General features: G+C 40.6%; 2 protein-coding genes across 2 annotated transcripts in view; both read right to left on the bottom strand.

Annotated features, from left to right (window-relative positions):
- Positions 1 to 15,760, bottom strand: part of LOC145457684 (uncharacterized) — a 126,472-nt gene that overhangs the window by 86,130 nt on the left and 24,582 nt on the right. The window lies entirely within an intron of this gene.
- LOC145457709 (uncharacterized) lies at positions 4,175 to 15,210 on the bottom strand. The gene is made up of 11 exons (XM_080335983.1): positions 15,102 to 15,210; positions 14,751 to 14,896; positions 14,589 to 14,694; positions 13,179 to 13,405; positions 9,804 to 9,911; positions 9,596 to 9,738; positions 9,428 to 9,488; positions 7,512 to 7,639; positions 5,807 to 5,912; positions 5,560 to 5,643; positions 4,175 to 4,356 (listed from the first exon to the last, which is right to left on the bottom strand). The coding sequence occupies exons 1-11, from the start codon at positions 15,112 to 15,114 to the stop codon at positions 4,252 to 4,254; spliced, it is 1,227 nt and encodes a 408-aa protein (XP_080192109.1). The 5' UTR covers positions 15,115 to 15,210; the 3' UTR covers positions 4,175 to 4,251.

Raw genomic sequence — 15,760 nt, 5'->3', positions numbered from 1 at the left:
ATGGCTTATTGACATTTTGGAACCGGTTCGGGAATTGTACGGCACGGAATGTGTTCGCGATTCGTTCACGTTCGCTGGTGAAATACGAAACCTGGATTTGCCGAATCCAGACGTGTTTCTGAGCTCATTTGATATCTCTAGTCTTTTTACGAACGTTCCGCTGCATGAGACTATTGATATTTGTGCCAACGCGCTGTACGGTGGTAAGTTACCGCCACCATCAATCCCGCATAACGTCTTTGTTGAACTTTTACAAGCGGCAACCTGCTCGGTGGAATTTAGCTTTAACGAGGTCATGTTTCGCCAAATAGACGGCTTAGCCATGGGTAGTCCCCTGGGACCTATTTTGGCCAACATTTTCGTAGGGTATTACGAGGGCGAGCTTCTGTCCCAGCGTGAGTCCGCCAAACCACTATTGTACCGCCGATACGTAGATGATACATTTGTCATTTTCAGGAATGAATCGGAGTGTGACCAATTTCTCATTCGCTTAAACTCGCTTCACCCGGCCTTGCAATTCACAATAGAAAAAGAACGCAATAACTCATTATCATTTCTGGACGTATTAGTTGAAAAGCGCAATACCAACAAATTTGAAACGTCTGTTTTCAGGAAACCGACATTCACAGGCCAATACCTTCGCTGGAATTCATTTAGTCCTCGGCGCAGAAAAATTAACCTCATAGGCACACTCGTGCGTAGAGCGTTGATGATATGATCGGGTAACAAACTGAGTTTAGAACTTGACTACATCCGAAAAATCTTACTTGATAACGGTTACCCTGAACACGTCATCAGCCGCGGCATGGAGAGGAAATTAACGCAATTCAACGCAGAAAAACGAACAGAGCCCACCGCACGAACAATAAAAGATGTTTACATCCATCTACCTTGGATTGGCCCCATTTCCACCCGCTTTGAAAAACAATTGATTTCTGCTGTCGGTAAATGTTACGACACAGTCAAAACCAATGTGATTTTTACAACAACACAACTGCTCCCTTCAACACGCAAAGACGTGCTTCCTGCACTTCAACAAAGTAATGTAGTGTACGAATATAGGTGCCACTGTGATTGTGGCTACGTGGGAAGAACGTCAAGACGTCTGCAGGACCGCATAAACCAACATGTCCCCAGATTTATCAGAACACGTGCGTCACGCGATGTGAAAAGCTCACCCTTAACTCATCCACTTAAGATTGATGCTGATCGATCAAAGGCCATTAATTCTGCCATCGGCAAACATCTGTTGGATAATCCGATTTGTGCGAATAATTATCGAGACGACCGATTTCGAATCGTAGGTCGAGGCCGTTCACAATTCCATTTGTGTGCCTTGGAATCAACTTTTATCAAAATACACCAACCAAAACTCTGTCAACAAAAGGAGTTCGTGTATCACCTAAAAATAGTACATTGAACGCTCTCTCATTCGAAATTTCATGCTGGTGACGTCATATTTTGTGATACGATTGTTGATATACAATGTTCTTTCCAATTCTCTACTAGTTGCTGACGATTACCCGTGACGAGTGTCAGCCGAAAATATTCGGGTTCATTTCAATATGAATATACTATTTAATTGTATATTGAAGTTCTGTACCTCCAAGAAGCTCTTCAAATTATATCAGGTATTCTTGCCCTATACTCCCCGGGGAAAAAGGTTGAATAGTATATTGATATTGTAATGAACCCGAATATTTTCGGCTGACACTCGTCAGGGGTAGTCTTCAGCAACTAGTGGAGAATTGGAAAGATTGTATATCAACAATCATATCACAAAATATGACGTCACTGGCATGAAAGTTCGAATAATCGGGGCAAAGAGAGCTCAATGTACTATTTTTAGATGGGAAAATATACGAGATAACGTATATACTAGTACGGAACACAGTAGGGTTGTTCAAAAATAACTTTTTTCTTTCCGAATTTCACTCGCTTGATGATAAAATTGTCAGGTTGCCTAAAAAACGCTACACACCAAATTTGGGTCAATTCCGTTCAGTAAAGGCCGTGCAATCTTAAATTAAAATTTCGATCATTTTTGAATTTATAGTATTTACGGTGAAAAATTTCGACACTTCGATATGACCAAATATCGTGTTCCAGGCATGCCTGAAGGGAAAGTGATGCTTTTTACACGCGTTTGCATCTTTATAAAGGCCTGTGATCGAGTTTGGATGATGAAATTGCTAATATATGAAAAATGAATAAAAAAAAATTCAAAATTTTCTGTACACCCCATGAAATTGTTAGGTTGTCTATAGAAACGATGCTCACCAAATTTGGCTCAATTCAAACCAGCGGAAGCGGAGTTACTGATGTCGAAAAATTTGGATTTGAATAAAATAGTATTTACGGTGGGCAGAACTATAATAAATAATTAAGGAATTGGTCACCGTAGTAAATACTATTTCATTCAAGTCCAAAATTTTTCGACGGCAATAACTCCGCTTCCAGTAGTTGAAATGGAGCCAAATTTGGTGAGAATCGTTTCTATAGACAACCTAACAATTTCATGGGGTGAACAGAAAATTTTGAAATTTTTTTTATTCATTTTTATATAATGAATAAAAAACTTTGTTCCCCTGTAGCAATGCGGCTACTGGTTGGAATTGAACCAAAATTGGTATGCAGGCTTCAATTAGGTAACCTAACAATTTTATCAAGTAGCCAGTAGAGTTTGAGAAAAAAGTCATTTTTGAACACCCCTAACGCTCATGCGCTTCGATAGAACAATACAATGTTACTTTTTAAGGCGAAGTCTCGCATTTCCAAACTGGCCTCTAAATTGAAATAGCAAAAGTCACACTGTTTTGCAATTCATTACGTTTTCCTTTTGTTATTAATATTGTACACATTATTGGTTTTCTTCTTTTTGGATAAGACCTGCGTCTGTAGTTGATCACTCACTGCGAGTGAAGCAATAACCCGTCAAGTCTTCAAACTGCTTCTTAAATCGTTTCAGATAGCCAATGCCGTAATCGAATTCCAATCCATTTTTCTACGAAGGCCTACCGGTACAGTCATGAATCTTCCGAATTCAGCAAAATTAATGAAGTAAGGTTTTTAACGTACTCGCCATTGTAAGAGACCTCCGTCTGTAGTTGACCACTCTCGATACAACTATTCAGAGATTTTATTATGCGTACGACCGCTGAAGCGGCCAGATACAACACGAGACATCACTACTATCCCTACCACAGGGAGCAGTATAGAGCACGGCTGTCACATTCAGACACACCGACCCATTTCTATCTGCACTCCGAATAACTAATCGCAACGTGCTCTCGTGTGAATGAATATGTTGTAGAACAGGGGCCTCAAACTCAAATCTGCTCGCGAGCCAATTTCCTTGATGTTGATGACGCCGCGGACCGCAGCATCAATAGTCGTATTCAATGTCTTTCCAAGGTTTAAGCCTTATTTGAAGCGATGAAATTGTCAGATTGAAAGTGGGCCGACCTTGCAAATTGACATTACACTTAAATCGCAAAAATGGGATTTACTATTGTACCAATTGTGGCACGCCTGACACGAAAAAAAATCACATTTATAAATATTTGAATAACATTGTTGTTGTACTTGGTGAGAAGAGAGGAAACATATTACATATCTGTCAAAATTATGAGATATAGACACCACGCGGGAGAACAAATGCATCATGTTATCATAAAAGCTGCAGCGTTATACTTTTCCACTAGTAAACATAGTTTGATGAGTATAGACTTATTGTCAAATCTGAAAAAAGTTATGTGTCACCTACTGTTATATTGTCAAATACTAAAAATGTAAAATTTCGACTTGGGCCGCACAAAATGTTCTCCCGGGCCCCGTATTTGAGACCCTGTTGTAAAAGAATAAATACATTGGATAAGTATTGGATGTTTGCCTCATGGGTTTGCTGATTTTCAAAGGCATACAGCGTAACAGTTTAACTAATATCATAATGAAATATCAGGTGACTGACTATTCACTTATATCACGTAAACGAGGACGAAATGTCTTCGCTACTAAATAAACGTTACGAGCGGATTGTATCATTAATATATATACACCGAATGTTCGATCCCGAACATCATTTTGTCTTACTCGCAAAGCAGTGTATTATGACAGAACGGTTATGGAAAAATTTGCAATTTTACCAAATCCGGCAATTCTGCGACACAACATAACAGATCACAAATTTTTATTGTAATTTGTAAACATAGCGTTACTATTAATGTTCAGGATCGAACTATGCAGTTTATCTCATGGATTCGGTTTCCCGGGTATAACTTCAATTTCCGTTCGCGACGTTCTGTCAATTGTTGCTTTGATATTCGGTGATTCAGTTGTGCTTACCTCCGCCCCAACCTTCGAAATAGAGAAGAATGATTATGAATGGGATGCCATGCAGTATAACGAAGAAATTCCATTTTAGTGGTCTCGTGCGATACCACTGAGCTATACATTGACTGTCGAAAATAGCCTATTCAGAATATTACCATCTTCAACATTAAGTCCGTGTACTTGTCGTGTTACATAGCATCAACTAAGAAGGCATAAGATGTGAGTTCCTGTACGAAACGGACAGCATCCGCAGCCATGACTATAGATTAATGACAAGGTATATGAAACCAAGAAATATCATTATTTGATTTGATGCAATGCAGTTTATGTCAATATTTCCGTGTTGATTTGCCCTTAAAACGAATCTTTGCATGGTTCTGTCATTTATTCGCTCCTTACCCTCCTCCGTTCACTCGCTAACAAACAGTGGCGGACGGCGAGGTTCGTTGGTGAGGCACTGACCTCTATAGAGTCCAATTTACAAATTTACAAACCCAAAATGGAGCCTGATTCAGTTGAGGACTTATTGTTTTTAATCACATATTATTCTTAACATGCAGGCTAGATGAAAATCAACTAGGCTACATATTCACAATTGAAGGTATAAGTGTGGATAGAAAATACATGTAACAGCTATCAGTAAGACAATGTATTTTCCCTGCACTACATGTTGGCCGTCCCAACTACACGATTCATACTATTCCGTCGGTTTGCGGAATTGATAGTGCATCGTGTCACTGCGCTGCGATTGTCGGATTGGTATCCAATAATGAGCGAGGCAAATCCGTCTGTGCCTCACCTGGTTGTTATGTCTCTGCGCCGTCGCTATACATAACAAAGCTTTCGCATTGCTTGGTAATTTTGTGGGATTTCTGGTGCTTTGACAAATTAATATTTAGATTTTCGGAATCAGTGCGACAATAGCATTCGAATAATACGAGTTATTATAAATCCCAGGCTGTTTAATATAAATTGCGCAATTACAGGCGAGGCTTGACTCGATGTGCCTCACCTCTCCTTTCGCGGTATATTCTGGAACAGTAAAAATGCTAGTTCCGTGATTTTGGGTGTAAAAATGTTTGAAACGTATCGTCATTCATGAACATCGATAGAAAATACCCATAGTTATTGGTGTTATATTCATTGAATTTTTAGGTAAAGAATAAAGTGAAGGATTAAGCTTGTACAATGTACAATGTACATACGCATCGTGCATATAATATATACCTTGTCAGTATCCTTGCACTTTATGTCGCAGGCTTCTTCTACATGATCTTCTAGGCAGACTTTACTTGCACAGTGTAGGTAAAGCTTTCGATAAAATTGTCGTATGTTATAGTACGGCATATCATATGATAGGCGGAATATTGTAGGAGGTGAATAATAAGGAAGAGATAATATTGACAGTCCAACGACAACCAAACCGGTCATAATTTAAATAACTGTAATTGAAGTAGACTTAATGTTAGATCACCTTTCCTGGGTTGACTTTGAAGGAAAACGACTCGAAACTAAAATACGCGGCGAGCTTATTCCCATCTGGCGCAGATTCGAAGCGGAAAGTTTCATCCAGTACGCAACTGTATAAAACAGCAGAAGGTACGCACAATCAAGCCATCAGTCTGTCATTGAATTCAAATCTCTACGTCGTTCTTGAAACGAGCCTCACGGTCCATTAGTGACCCACGATGCCATACTCGGTACTGCGAAAGCGGCATTGCTTGGAAATACACTATATGGATATTCTGAAACGATACTTTTTAGTAGGGATGGTGTGAACGTGAGGTTCACATTCGCGTTAAGTGTGTGAACCTCAGAAATTTGGAGGTTCGCGTTCGCAAACGAACCTTGGTAGGTACTGCACTGTGAGCCTTTTACATCTATTACAATGTGAAATTTCGACGTGGGCCGCACAAAATGTTCTCGCGGGCCGCGTATTTGAGACCCCTGTTGTAGAAGATTAAATTTTGCATTGTAACGGAGTTTGGTATTGTGGCGCAACAATGCCGTCAGGAATAAGCAGTCGCAGCTCGGAGCAAGTGCGCAGAGAGAGTGAGAGTGTGAATGCTCATTGCTCAGCCACTTGTGCAACAATGGCCAATAGGCTTGTGGTTTGCACTGCTCCTCACTTGCTTTCATAGATGGAATTGTTGCGTCACAATACCAAACTCCATTACAATCAAAATTTGAGGCTGATTTTTAGGGGTTCCAGGGCCACGAGCACAATAAAATATATATTAAATAGCTGGTTCGTGGTACAGAACTTGAATGTAGCTTTCAATACAATATCCATCGTAAAATAATATTTATTCAACTCGAATACTTTTCGGGTGCCTCTTTTCAAGAGTTAACGGCACACTAAAGGGATTTAAACAGATTTAAAAGCAAAACCAAAAAGGCAAAGTATGACGTAACAATCAAAATCACAGACCATGAAATTCGCATCGTAACATTGTAACAATGGCAACAATAGTTTCATAGTTTGTTATTGTTGCCATTGTTACGATGCGAATTTCATGGTCTGTGATTTTGATTGTTACGTCATACTTTGCCTTTTTGGTTTTGCTTTTAAATCTGTTTAAATCCCTTTAGTGTGCCGTTAACTCTTGAAAAGAGGCACCCGAAAAGTCTTCAAGTTCAATAAATATTATTTTACAATGGATATTGTATTGAAAAAAAATTATATATTATCGTAATCAGTACCCCGGTAGCTTTCGATTCATACCAATGTTTTCAAATTTTGCGCTCGGTAAACCGGTCAAAAATTACAGTCAAATTGCCTTCAGCCAAATTGAAAGTGTGACGTATGGCCGTAAAGTTGCCTTTGACCAGATGGAAAGTGTGTCGTGGACCAATTTCACTGAGCCGTGAGATTTGCTTGTGTCCACACCATAATAGGACACTATGATATAGGCTACTTTACGGAAATGTAGTGTAGTGTAATATGACGTCCGAAGTCCCGTTCGTGTTCACATAGAACATTTTAAAAAGGACCACGTTCACACGAGAACCAGAACCTTTCCAGGGGTTCGCACCGTCCCTATACGTTTTAGGTGATTGAAATACCGACGCAGTCATACCATTTTTAAATCGTGTGCCTTAGCTTTGCTACGGATGGGTGACCGATAGATTCATGGCACAGCATTTTTGAGACATTTTCTAGAAACACTGCTCTATACCCATCTTCAAGTATCATGTATCGCCGACTTTTGTCGATGTCTGTACTGTCGGATGTTGCGTAGCAAGCGGCGGGCTGGAGTTCGTAGCCGCGAGACAAGGTCGGATCCCGGTTCACGTTAATCGAAATCTTGATATAATAGGATTGATATTAAAGTTATTACAAGTTATCAGGATCCATTCAATCATAACTGATTTGTCATCCACTCGTGACAAGGGATGGGCGGGTACCGGAGTAATTCAATTATACTGATAGAGGATAGCCGTCAAGCTGTATTCAAGTATCACTCATTATGATATCATGGTAGTCTAGGGTTACCACATTTTCGCGGTCTAAAATCAAGACACTGTTTAGTACCTACTATGACGTCACAATGTAGAATTCTGGGCTGATTTTGAGGTGTCCCAGCACCTTGAACATAATAAAATATATATTTTCGTATTCAACTCAGTACCCCAGTGGCTTTCGATTCATAGTCGTTTCATCAAGTTTTTCGCGCTGGGCATGCTAGTCGAAATATTGCCGTAAATTACCTTTGGTCAAATGAATACAGTGACGTGACCTAAGCACAGTGTGGCGAGCGATTTGGCTGTGTCCACATCACTGTCGTTTATGATGAAATTGTTATCCGTAACGCTACAGACATTTGCTTTAAATACAGTTTTGGCGTTTTGTGTTTGTGTGTTGTAACGCCTTTTCTGCAAACAGTTTCCGCCCCACAGTTTAAGAACCCCTGAAATGGAATAAACCAAATCTTATTGCTTTTCATCTTGAAAGATAGTATACAATTTTTGACGCATCATAAACGGGTTGTATACAGGTTCAAAGCACATAGATTTGCCGAGCTGAGAAAGCTGAGAATGTTAGCTGAAAAAATGACTGCTGGAAAAAATTCCGGACATTGCATATTTTAGCATTTCCCCCGGACGCTGTTTAAACACTGAAATTCCGGACATGACCGGGCAACCATATGTTAGTCTGCATGGATGACACGTAAAGATCAAGTACAGTATCAGTATCAGTTTATTAATATAATTTATCATTTCAAAACAATACAAGACTGCGATACAATGCCAAGATAGGAAGGTGTGGAGACGACTTGGAGTACAGTTGAAATCAGACCGCAGAGAAAATCATGTCAGTTATACATGGAGACGTTACATTTATGATAATTTTGCACTTCTACAGTATCTATTTCATTGCACTTAGCGACAATGCTGCGGATTGATCACGAGTTCACGGCAACGTCGTCTCCACTAAGTGCGTGGCTTTGTGTTATGTTTTAGATGTTGTTGTACAAAGAATATAGATTTCGAACCTTCTGCGACATGCAGAAAGTATCAAAACTGTAATTCCCGATGGTGATATAACTCTTCGTCTCTCACCACTCGGCTCGAATCATTGCTATTAGTATTCGAATCGGATTCGAGTAGGCTACTCAAAGCATGGTGCCTTCACTCATGATGATCCATTTTCATGTCATTTTAGTCACATGCGTACCGATACATGGTCGTCGGTTAAATCTGCGGAATTAATTCTAGATGGGATTTTATCATCTTTAGTTCGGTGGAGAGGTTCCATGCGGTACAAGGCATATGCAAATTGATATCCACGCCGAGGTCCAACTTGCTATCTGGCTGATTTTGGGCCAACAATTGAAACATCCCGACCGAAGCATCCGCGTTTCTTTTATCATAGATTGCATATAGGGCGTTTACGTATCACTATGGTAAAAGTAGAATATAGAAATACGAAAGCACCTAACATATTGGTGTGTTTGACTCCACCAAATGAAACCATAAAGCAAAGTCGAAATCATAACTCAGTTGTTCAGGAATGTTTCTTTCTAAAGACTTCTTAGAAGTAATGGCATGATCCCTTTATGATGAGACATTTCAATGAATTCGGATTACTGACCTTCACGTAAAGCCGATCCCCTATCATATAACTCGATGTTTGGTTGTAGAAATCGCTTTCGCTGAAATACAAGGACGATAAAATATTATTCGAGCATTTGACTAGATTAGGTATACAGCAGCGTATTTAGACCTACGAGGTATCCAGTCCAATCAAGATCACTCCTACTTGTAAATTGTGATATCATTTGATGTTATTATTTCAATACGCTCCGTATCATGAAGATCCAATGTTTCATTGAGCAGTAGTGAATAGTCATTCATTTCCTCTGTAACATTTCGCCATAGCGCCAGAGTACATTTGAGCTCGAACTGTATGTAGAATTGAAAAGGTACGTTACCATTACATAAAGAATGTCGCCAAAGTATCTACTAACCGAGAAATGACCGGCTTTGCGCGTCATAACTGAGTTGAATTTTTCATGCTTTACTTTCGAGCCACCGGCAACCAAACGATTTTTGTACGTCACATTGTCCTCACCATACTGTACGAAAATGCATTTTATACGGTAGCACACGTAAAGAATATTCACAACCAATGTTCCCTCTAAGCTGTGCACGTGCGCAAATGCGCAGTGCTGAACCAGTCTCTGCGCACAGAAAATGTTAGCTGCGCACAAAAAGCCAAAGAGATGATTTTTTTTCTTTTTTTAATTGTTGTTCTCCAAGGGACCGCGCAAGCGCGCAGACTCGTGAAAAATTAGAGGGAACATTGTCAGGGGCAAATAGTGTTATCGGTGAAGTCTGAAACCGAGGTACAAGTGCGGCCAGTAAAGGTAAATATTGCGCTCTGTGAAGGAATGATAATTTGAAATGACGTGCGCCTCACGAAAGAGATTTTTCTTTTAGTATGGTCTTGTACGCGTCAGCGATACTGATATCATTTCAGTAGCACAATCTTTTCTGGGAATGGCGAAATAACATGGTTTAGCTAAATAACAATGGGCTAGCGCGAAGTTAATCTGCGAGAAACCAACGAATAGTCTTCTCCGTGTGGCATGAACATTGCGTAAGATTTACTGTACAATTACATGTCGTGAATGTTCGAAGTCATCACTTTCATCAGGCAAATCTGATCACGTATGGTGAGATAGGATAATATGCAGAATATGCAAGTACAAGCACCAACATTGTTAAAAAATCCATCCCCTTGCAAACGTTGATCGGGAAACGCTGCAACTGTGCTCTGTAGGGCGTTGAATTACATCAGCTTCTCAGCAGCAAAAAATTTGATATTATTCAATTCGTTTGAACGGGAATCCTCTGTCGATAAGGTATATAATACCTAGGATTACCATATTTTGGAAATCTGAAAAGAGGACACTTTTGCAATACCGGACGAAAATACTGAAAATGGTGATTAGTTCCCACTTTGTAGTCGCAGGGCCGCAACTGCCGCACCCCAAACCCCCCAATTGCGGGGCCCGAGCTCGAAGGGGGCCCAAAATTATTTCGTGAATTAGCATAAATTATAGTGTATGTTTCAAAAATTCATGCAACTTTTTCAAAAATTTTTCTCGCTGCGCGCGATTTCAAGTCGCCAAATATCTTGATTATTGGGTACTCTTCCCCCAAGATTTATAGAAATGGGCATATCGGCGTTGGCCATTACCGCGCCACGACGCACCAAGACGTATACAGTTTTAGGCCATGTAACATGCGACTCCAAGAAGTGTGCCAGAACGATCGGCAGCGAGAAAACCTTGGCCGTAAAGGACTGCCCTATGCTGACCGAAAACTTCGTTATATATACAAAATACATATAGGTTTAATCGTCCATATAGGCGCCTAAATGACTGGCGCCGAATGTTCCTGTCTTGCCAATCTGAACCTCACAAGACAAATACCATCCCGCAGGAAAAAATTATATGCCAGTAAAGAAATACCAATCCGAAATCGTGTGATTTTTCAGTTCAGTCCGTTTGGGCGATTCTATATTTTTTGATATAGCAGACAGGAGGTCACGAAATAACATCATGTAACGAAGTCATACCAACGGGTCCACCCGCCCGAAGATGTTCAATTATTATTTACGGCTCTGCAGTTTCAAAGACACCTCACTCAGCTCTACCGGTATATCTGATTATACGTGAGCAGAGAGGACAAGAAATTGATAGCAAAAAGTATGCATTTCCCGATCTTATTGACCGATTTTATCATGAATTATCGAAAATTTTCGCGCTTCGCGCTGGCTCACTACACAGTACGACTATAATTTCGTTGCAAAAGCGAACAATGTAATGGGGGGGGGGCAGTTTATCACCCTATGTGAGCCCAAGACTCAAGTTTTTTTGGGGAGGGGGGCTAACGAAGTGCTGTTTCGTTCCTGTCAACGGTATATATACCAGGAGATGTTAAATTATTATTATTGAGGGGTCCTACCTTTTCAAACACACCTCCCTCAGCTCTGCCGGTAAATCAGATTACGTGAGCAGAGAGAGGATAAAAATTGATAGCATTATATACGCAATTCCCGATCATATTGACCGCTTCAGTCATGAATTATAAAATTTTCTCGCCCTTCGCGCGGTTAGGCGAGAAAAGGTGACTCACTAAACGCAGCCCCCATGAAGCAGGTAAGTAGCTTTAAACAGCGTATAGCCTGAGGGGGGTCTGGGGGCGAAGCCCCCCAGAAGTTCGGCTTATCACCATATGGGGGGCCTGGTTGCGCACTGTTGTCCAAGGGCCTGCGCAGTGAGTTGGCATGTTTGCGCAGACTCGAGAAAAATTAGAGGGAACATTGTTCACAACGCTTTTTTATAATTAGCCCGAATCAGACATAACTTAACTACGGAATATACTTGTACCACGACTTGAAAATGCTTAGTAGCACAGTCATGTAAAAAAGAAGAACGTGCATCCTTTACTGTCGCATTATCATGGCTATAGCGTCACAATGACACCATACAATGCCATTCTTATTGCTGCATATCGTGCTTCTGATGTCAGACGTCCATGGCTATAAAGGGAACTCAAAATTATAGAATATTTTCAAAGTTTCAACGGTTCGCATCGTGTCCGGTATGTTGTGGCTTAGACCAAGGACTTGCAAATCTCAAACAGCTTTTGATGCAATCCCTTCTCCCCGAAATTATGTCAACTAAGCAATTTATGAAGCTTATTACTCCGTGGAAAATACTGCGCAATCAACTGTCAAATGTAAGACTATACCTGTAACAGTTGCTAATTTATCCCACGAAACAGTGTAAAACCAAGCGCATAAAAGAGGAGGCGAGTGAATGTGTATACCGATAAGCACCTCCGGAAGCGCTTATTCCTCAGGTACGAGGACAGAGACTTCCCGGGGGCTAAATATATTTTTATATTTTCAGAATCAATACATATGGTTACCATGGACCAGCGCAATGGAACTTGAACGGGACTGGAATTTCGCGCCACACAACCTTGGTCCGCTTCGCCATTTGAAGACCCCTGGTCCAGACTATGCAAATGATGTCAGGATACAAAAATCCACTTACAAATGTGTTTTTGACCGAGGTCGACTCCAGAACTCCTACCGGAGTGTTCGAGGTTTATCTAAGCTCCTCCTCGCCATCTCATTCGTGTAAGTGGTGTCTCATATAAAAGCCTACAGAAGTGGGCGGTACTCGGTAGCCACGGAATAAAAATAAAGAAATTGGCCTAGTGTAAATTACCATAGTAGTTGACAACCACCATGAATACGAAAAACAACAACAAGAACAACAACAAATGTGTTTTTCGGATCCATTGTCAGCACGGCGAAATGGTACCTCAATCTCGGTTCCACAGTCGGAGTATGATATCGACATTTTCCACTTCAGTTGATTCCGTCTTCGTTGATAGTTACCGTAAGACGAGTAACTACTTGGTTGCTTCAGACGACACGACAATGCTCTTGAATTCGAGTAGATGGGAATTCTTCTCAGATTTCTGCTCATGAACAACATATCGCATTCGGCTGTCATCGATGTCGGGAAGCAAGTGACTTTACAAGGCTCTGTAAATAGAGTTCTGGTAAAAATCATCTTGCCTCCGATTCGAATCGCTTTCGAATCAATAATTCAAACCACGATTCTTTTGGTTTTTTAAGGTTTTTACTAATAATAACAGCAACAGCAAAAGAAAATGGGCTCGGGATCACCATACCAATAGTTGAAAATATCCAACCTCTGTATTGGGTCGCCGGATTCGCCATTAATCCTAGTAGGGAAGAGCATGGACCGGAGCCGGATTGATATCCGGCCGGATTTTCTCATTTTTGGCCGGAGCCAATTCGGAGCCGGCTCAGAACTTCTTCTGATACGGCCGGAGTCGCATCGGAGCTGGATCAGTACTTTTTACCACAATATGACAGCCTTACCCTCGAATCAATAGTTAAAGTGAAACGTTCATGTAAATAACCCACATGCCAAGTCCAAGTTGGCATAATTACTTCAGATAAGGGCTGGGTTTGATCTTAGACTTGGTAATTTCATGTTTGCATTGTTTCAATCAATATTCGATACCATCCTGCACATGTGAGTAGATAATCATTATCGGAGTTTTTCGGACCGGATCAGGGTCATTTCTAGAATCCGGGCGAGCAGTCGTACCGGAGTCGGACCAGAGCTTTAAAAAACAGGTAGGACCAGAGTAGGACCAGAGAATTTGTCGATCCGCTCCGCCCCAAATTCTAGAGACTGTTGGACTAAATTGGCCGTATCGAATAGTGCATGCAGTACAAAGCTACACACGTCAGCGGAAATTGCATTTCAGTGAAATCGTAACCAACCCACAGCACTGTCACAAAATGCGATAGTGAAATAGGTGCGGTCGAAAAAATACCAAGTTATCTACTTTATGTAGTGTAGAACTGGCATCATATTTTTGTGGTGGTATAAAGTGTACATATTTGAACTTTCTACGTCATTTATACTGTTGTGATATCATAATGTGTGATACTCAGAGTCAGATACTCGATTCAGAATCGAATGACTCAGGCACCTAATTTTTCTCAACCCGAGTTATAATGAGCACTATGAGTAGTACTCCACTCCACTCAAAGCTGAATACTCGACGAAATTTTTAATTAGAACGAACATTTAACATGTGTGAGCAGCAAATGCACGTATCGAATGTATCGATGATATATAACGGATTCACAGCCCTATGCAAGTATCATGATCATGAACACAGTATACCTTTCTGGAACTGGCATTTATCACCGCTCTGTCCTGCCGGACAATTTCTGCACTCGTAACCGACCGTTAAATCCACACAAGTTCCTCCATATTTTGAATCGCACAGCTGTGTAACACAAACACGAGATCGGTATTTTGAAACTGAACTTGCGAACAGGCTACATTTGTGCTTTCTCCACACTCGTTGTATAGTTCGCAGTTTGTTCCTGAAGCGCGTCCGCTGCATTCACATCGATACCCGTATATTTGGTCGTAACATAATCCACGACTATTGCAGATATCATGATCTGAACACTCATTCCGGACATCTTCAAAATAGAGACATAGAGCGTATCAGTGTTGCCACTCGAGGTTCGTGAAAAAAAAAACAGATTTGCTAACTAAAACACTAGAGGGTGGAGGCCAAAAATCTGAGTAATAAAATCCTGGATTTTCGCTTGATCTGCGAGTTCTGACGGTTTTTGCTTAGACACTTGCAGACCCGAGAATAGATCAGTCGAGAACGTTACTCACCTGAATTCATCATGCATTTCCTACCGCTGTATTCATTTCGTCCGTAGTCACACGAACAATGTTCTTGTTGATAACCATTTCGAAAATTGAGTTTGCAAGTTACACCTGCTCCGCAGTACCGCAAATTCTGGAAATGGGGCCGATTTTTACACATGCCGGGAAGGTATGTATCTATCTAGGGTTGCATTTAAAACAAATAGTGTTTTATAACACTGTGTTTAAAATCTGTTTTAAACAGCGCTTTAAAAAATGCCTTTAAAAAACATTTTTGTTCAAACGCAGCAGCCATAATTGTGTAAATACTTTCGTTAAAACAACATGTAGTATGAGCCTATACCGACGATTCGCACCCAATCAAGTCGACGTATTAAAATATAACCTGCCGTGTATTGCGTATACCATTCCACATAGCAGGGTTTTTTAAAGTATGGGACGGGACCCGAACATGGGTCGCGTAGGGTATAAATTTGGCTGTACCTGAGTCATCTTTTAATATATATGAATTCGTTGACTTTTTTGAAACAGAAAATTTTCTTTGCACTTCGCGCGATCTCCTGTGGTAATTTGTACGTATTCGGGGTCACTGTGTTGGGTACGATAAACAATAAGCGAGACACACAGAAAAGTGATTACGACAATACTATACTTGATCACGAAAA

This window comes from Botryllus schlosseri, chromosome 15, assembly GCF_051294905.1.
Source record: "Botryllus schlosseri isolate E-star chromosome 15, Bs_hap1, whole genome shotgun sequence".
Lineage (NCBI taxonomy): Eukaryota > Metazoa > Chordata > Ascidiacea > Stolidobranchia > Styelidae > Botryllus > Botryllus schlosseri.
Note: the sequence above shows the minus strand (reverse complement) of the source record. Positions and strands in the feature narration are given on the sequence as shown.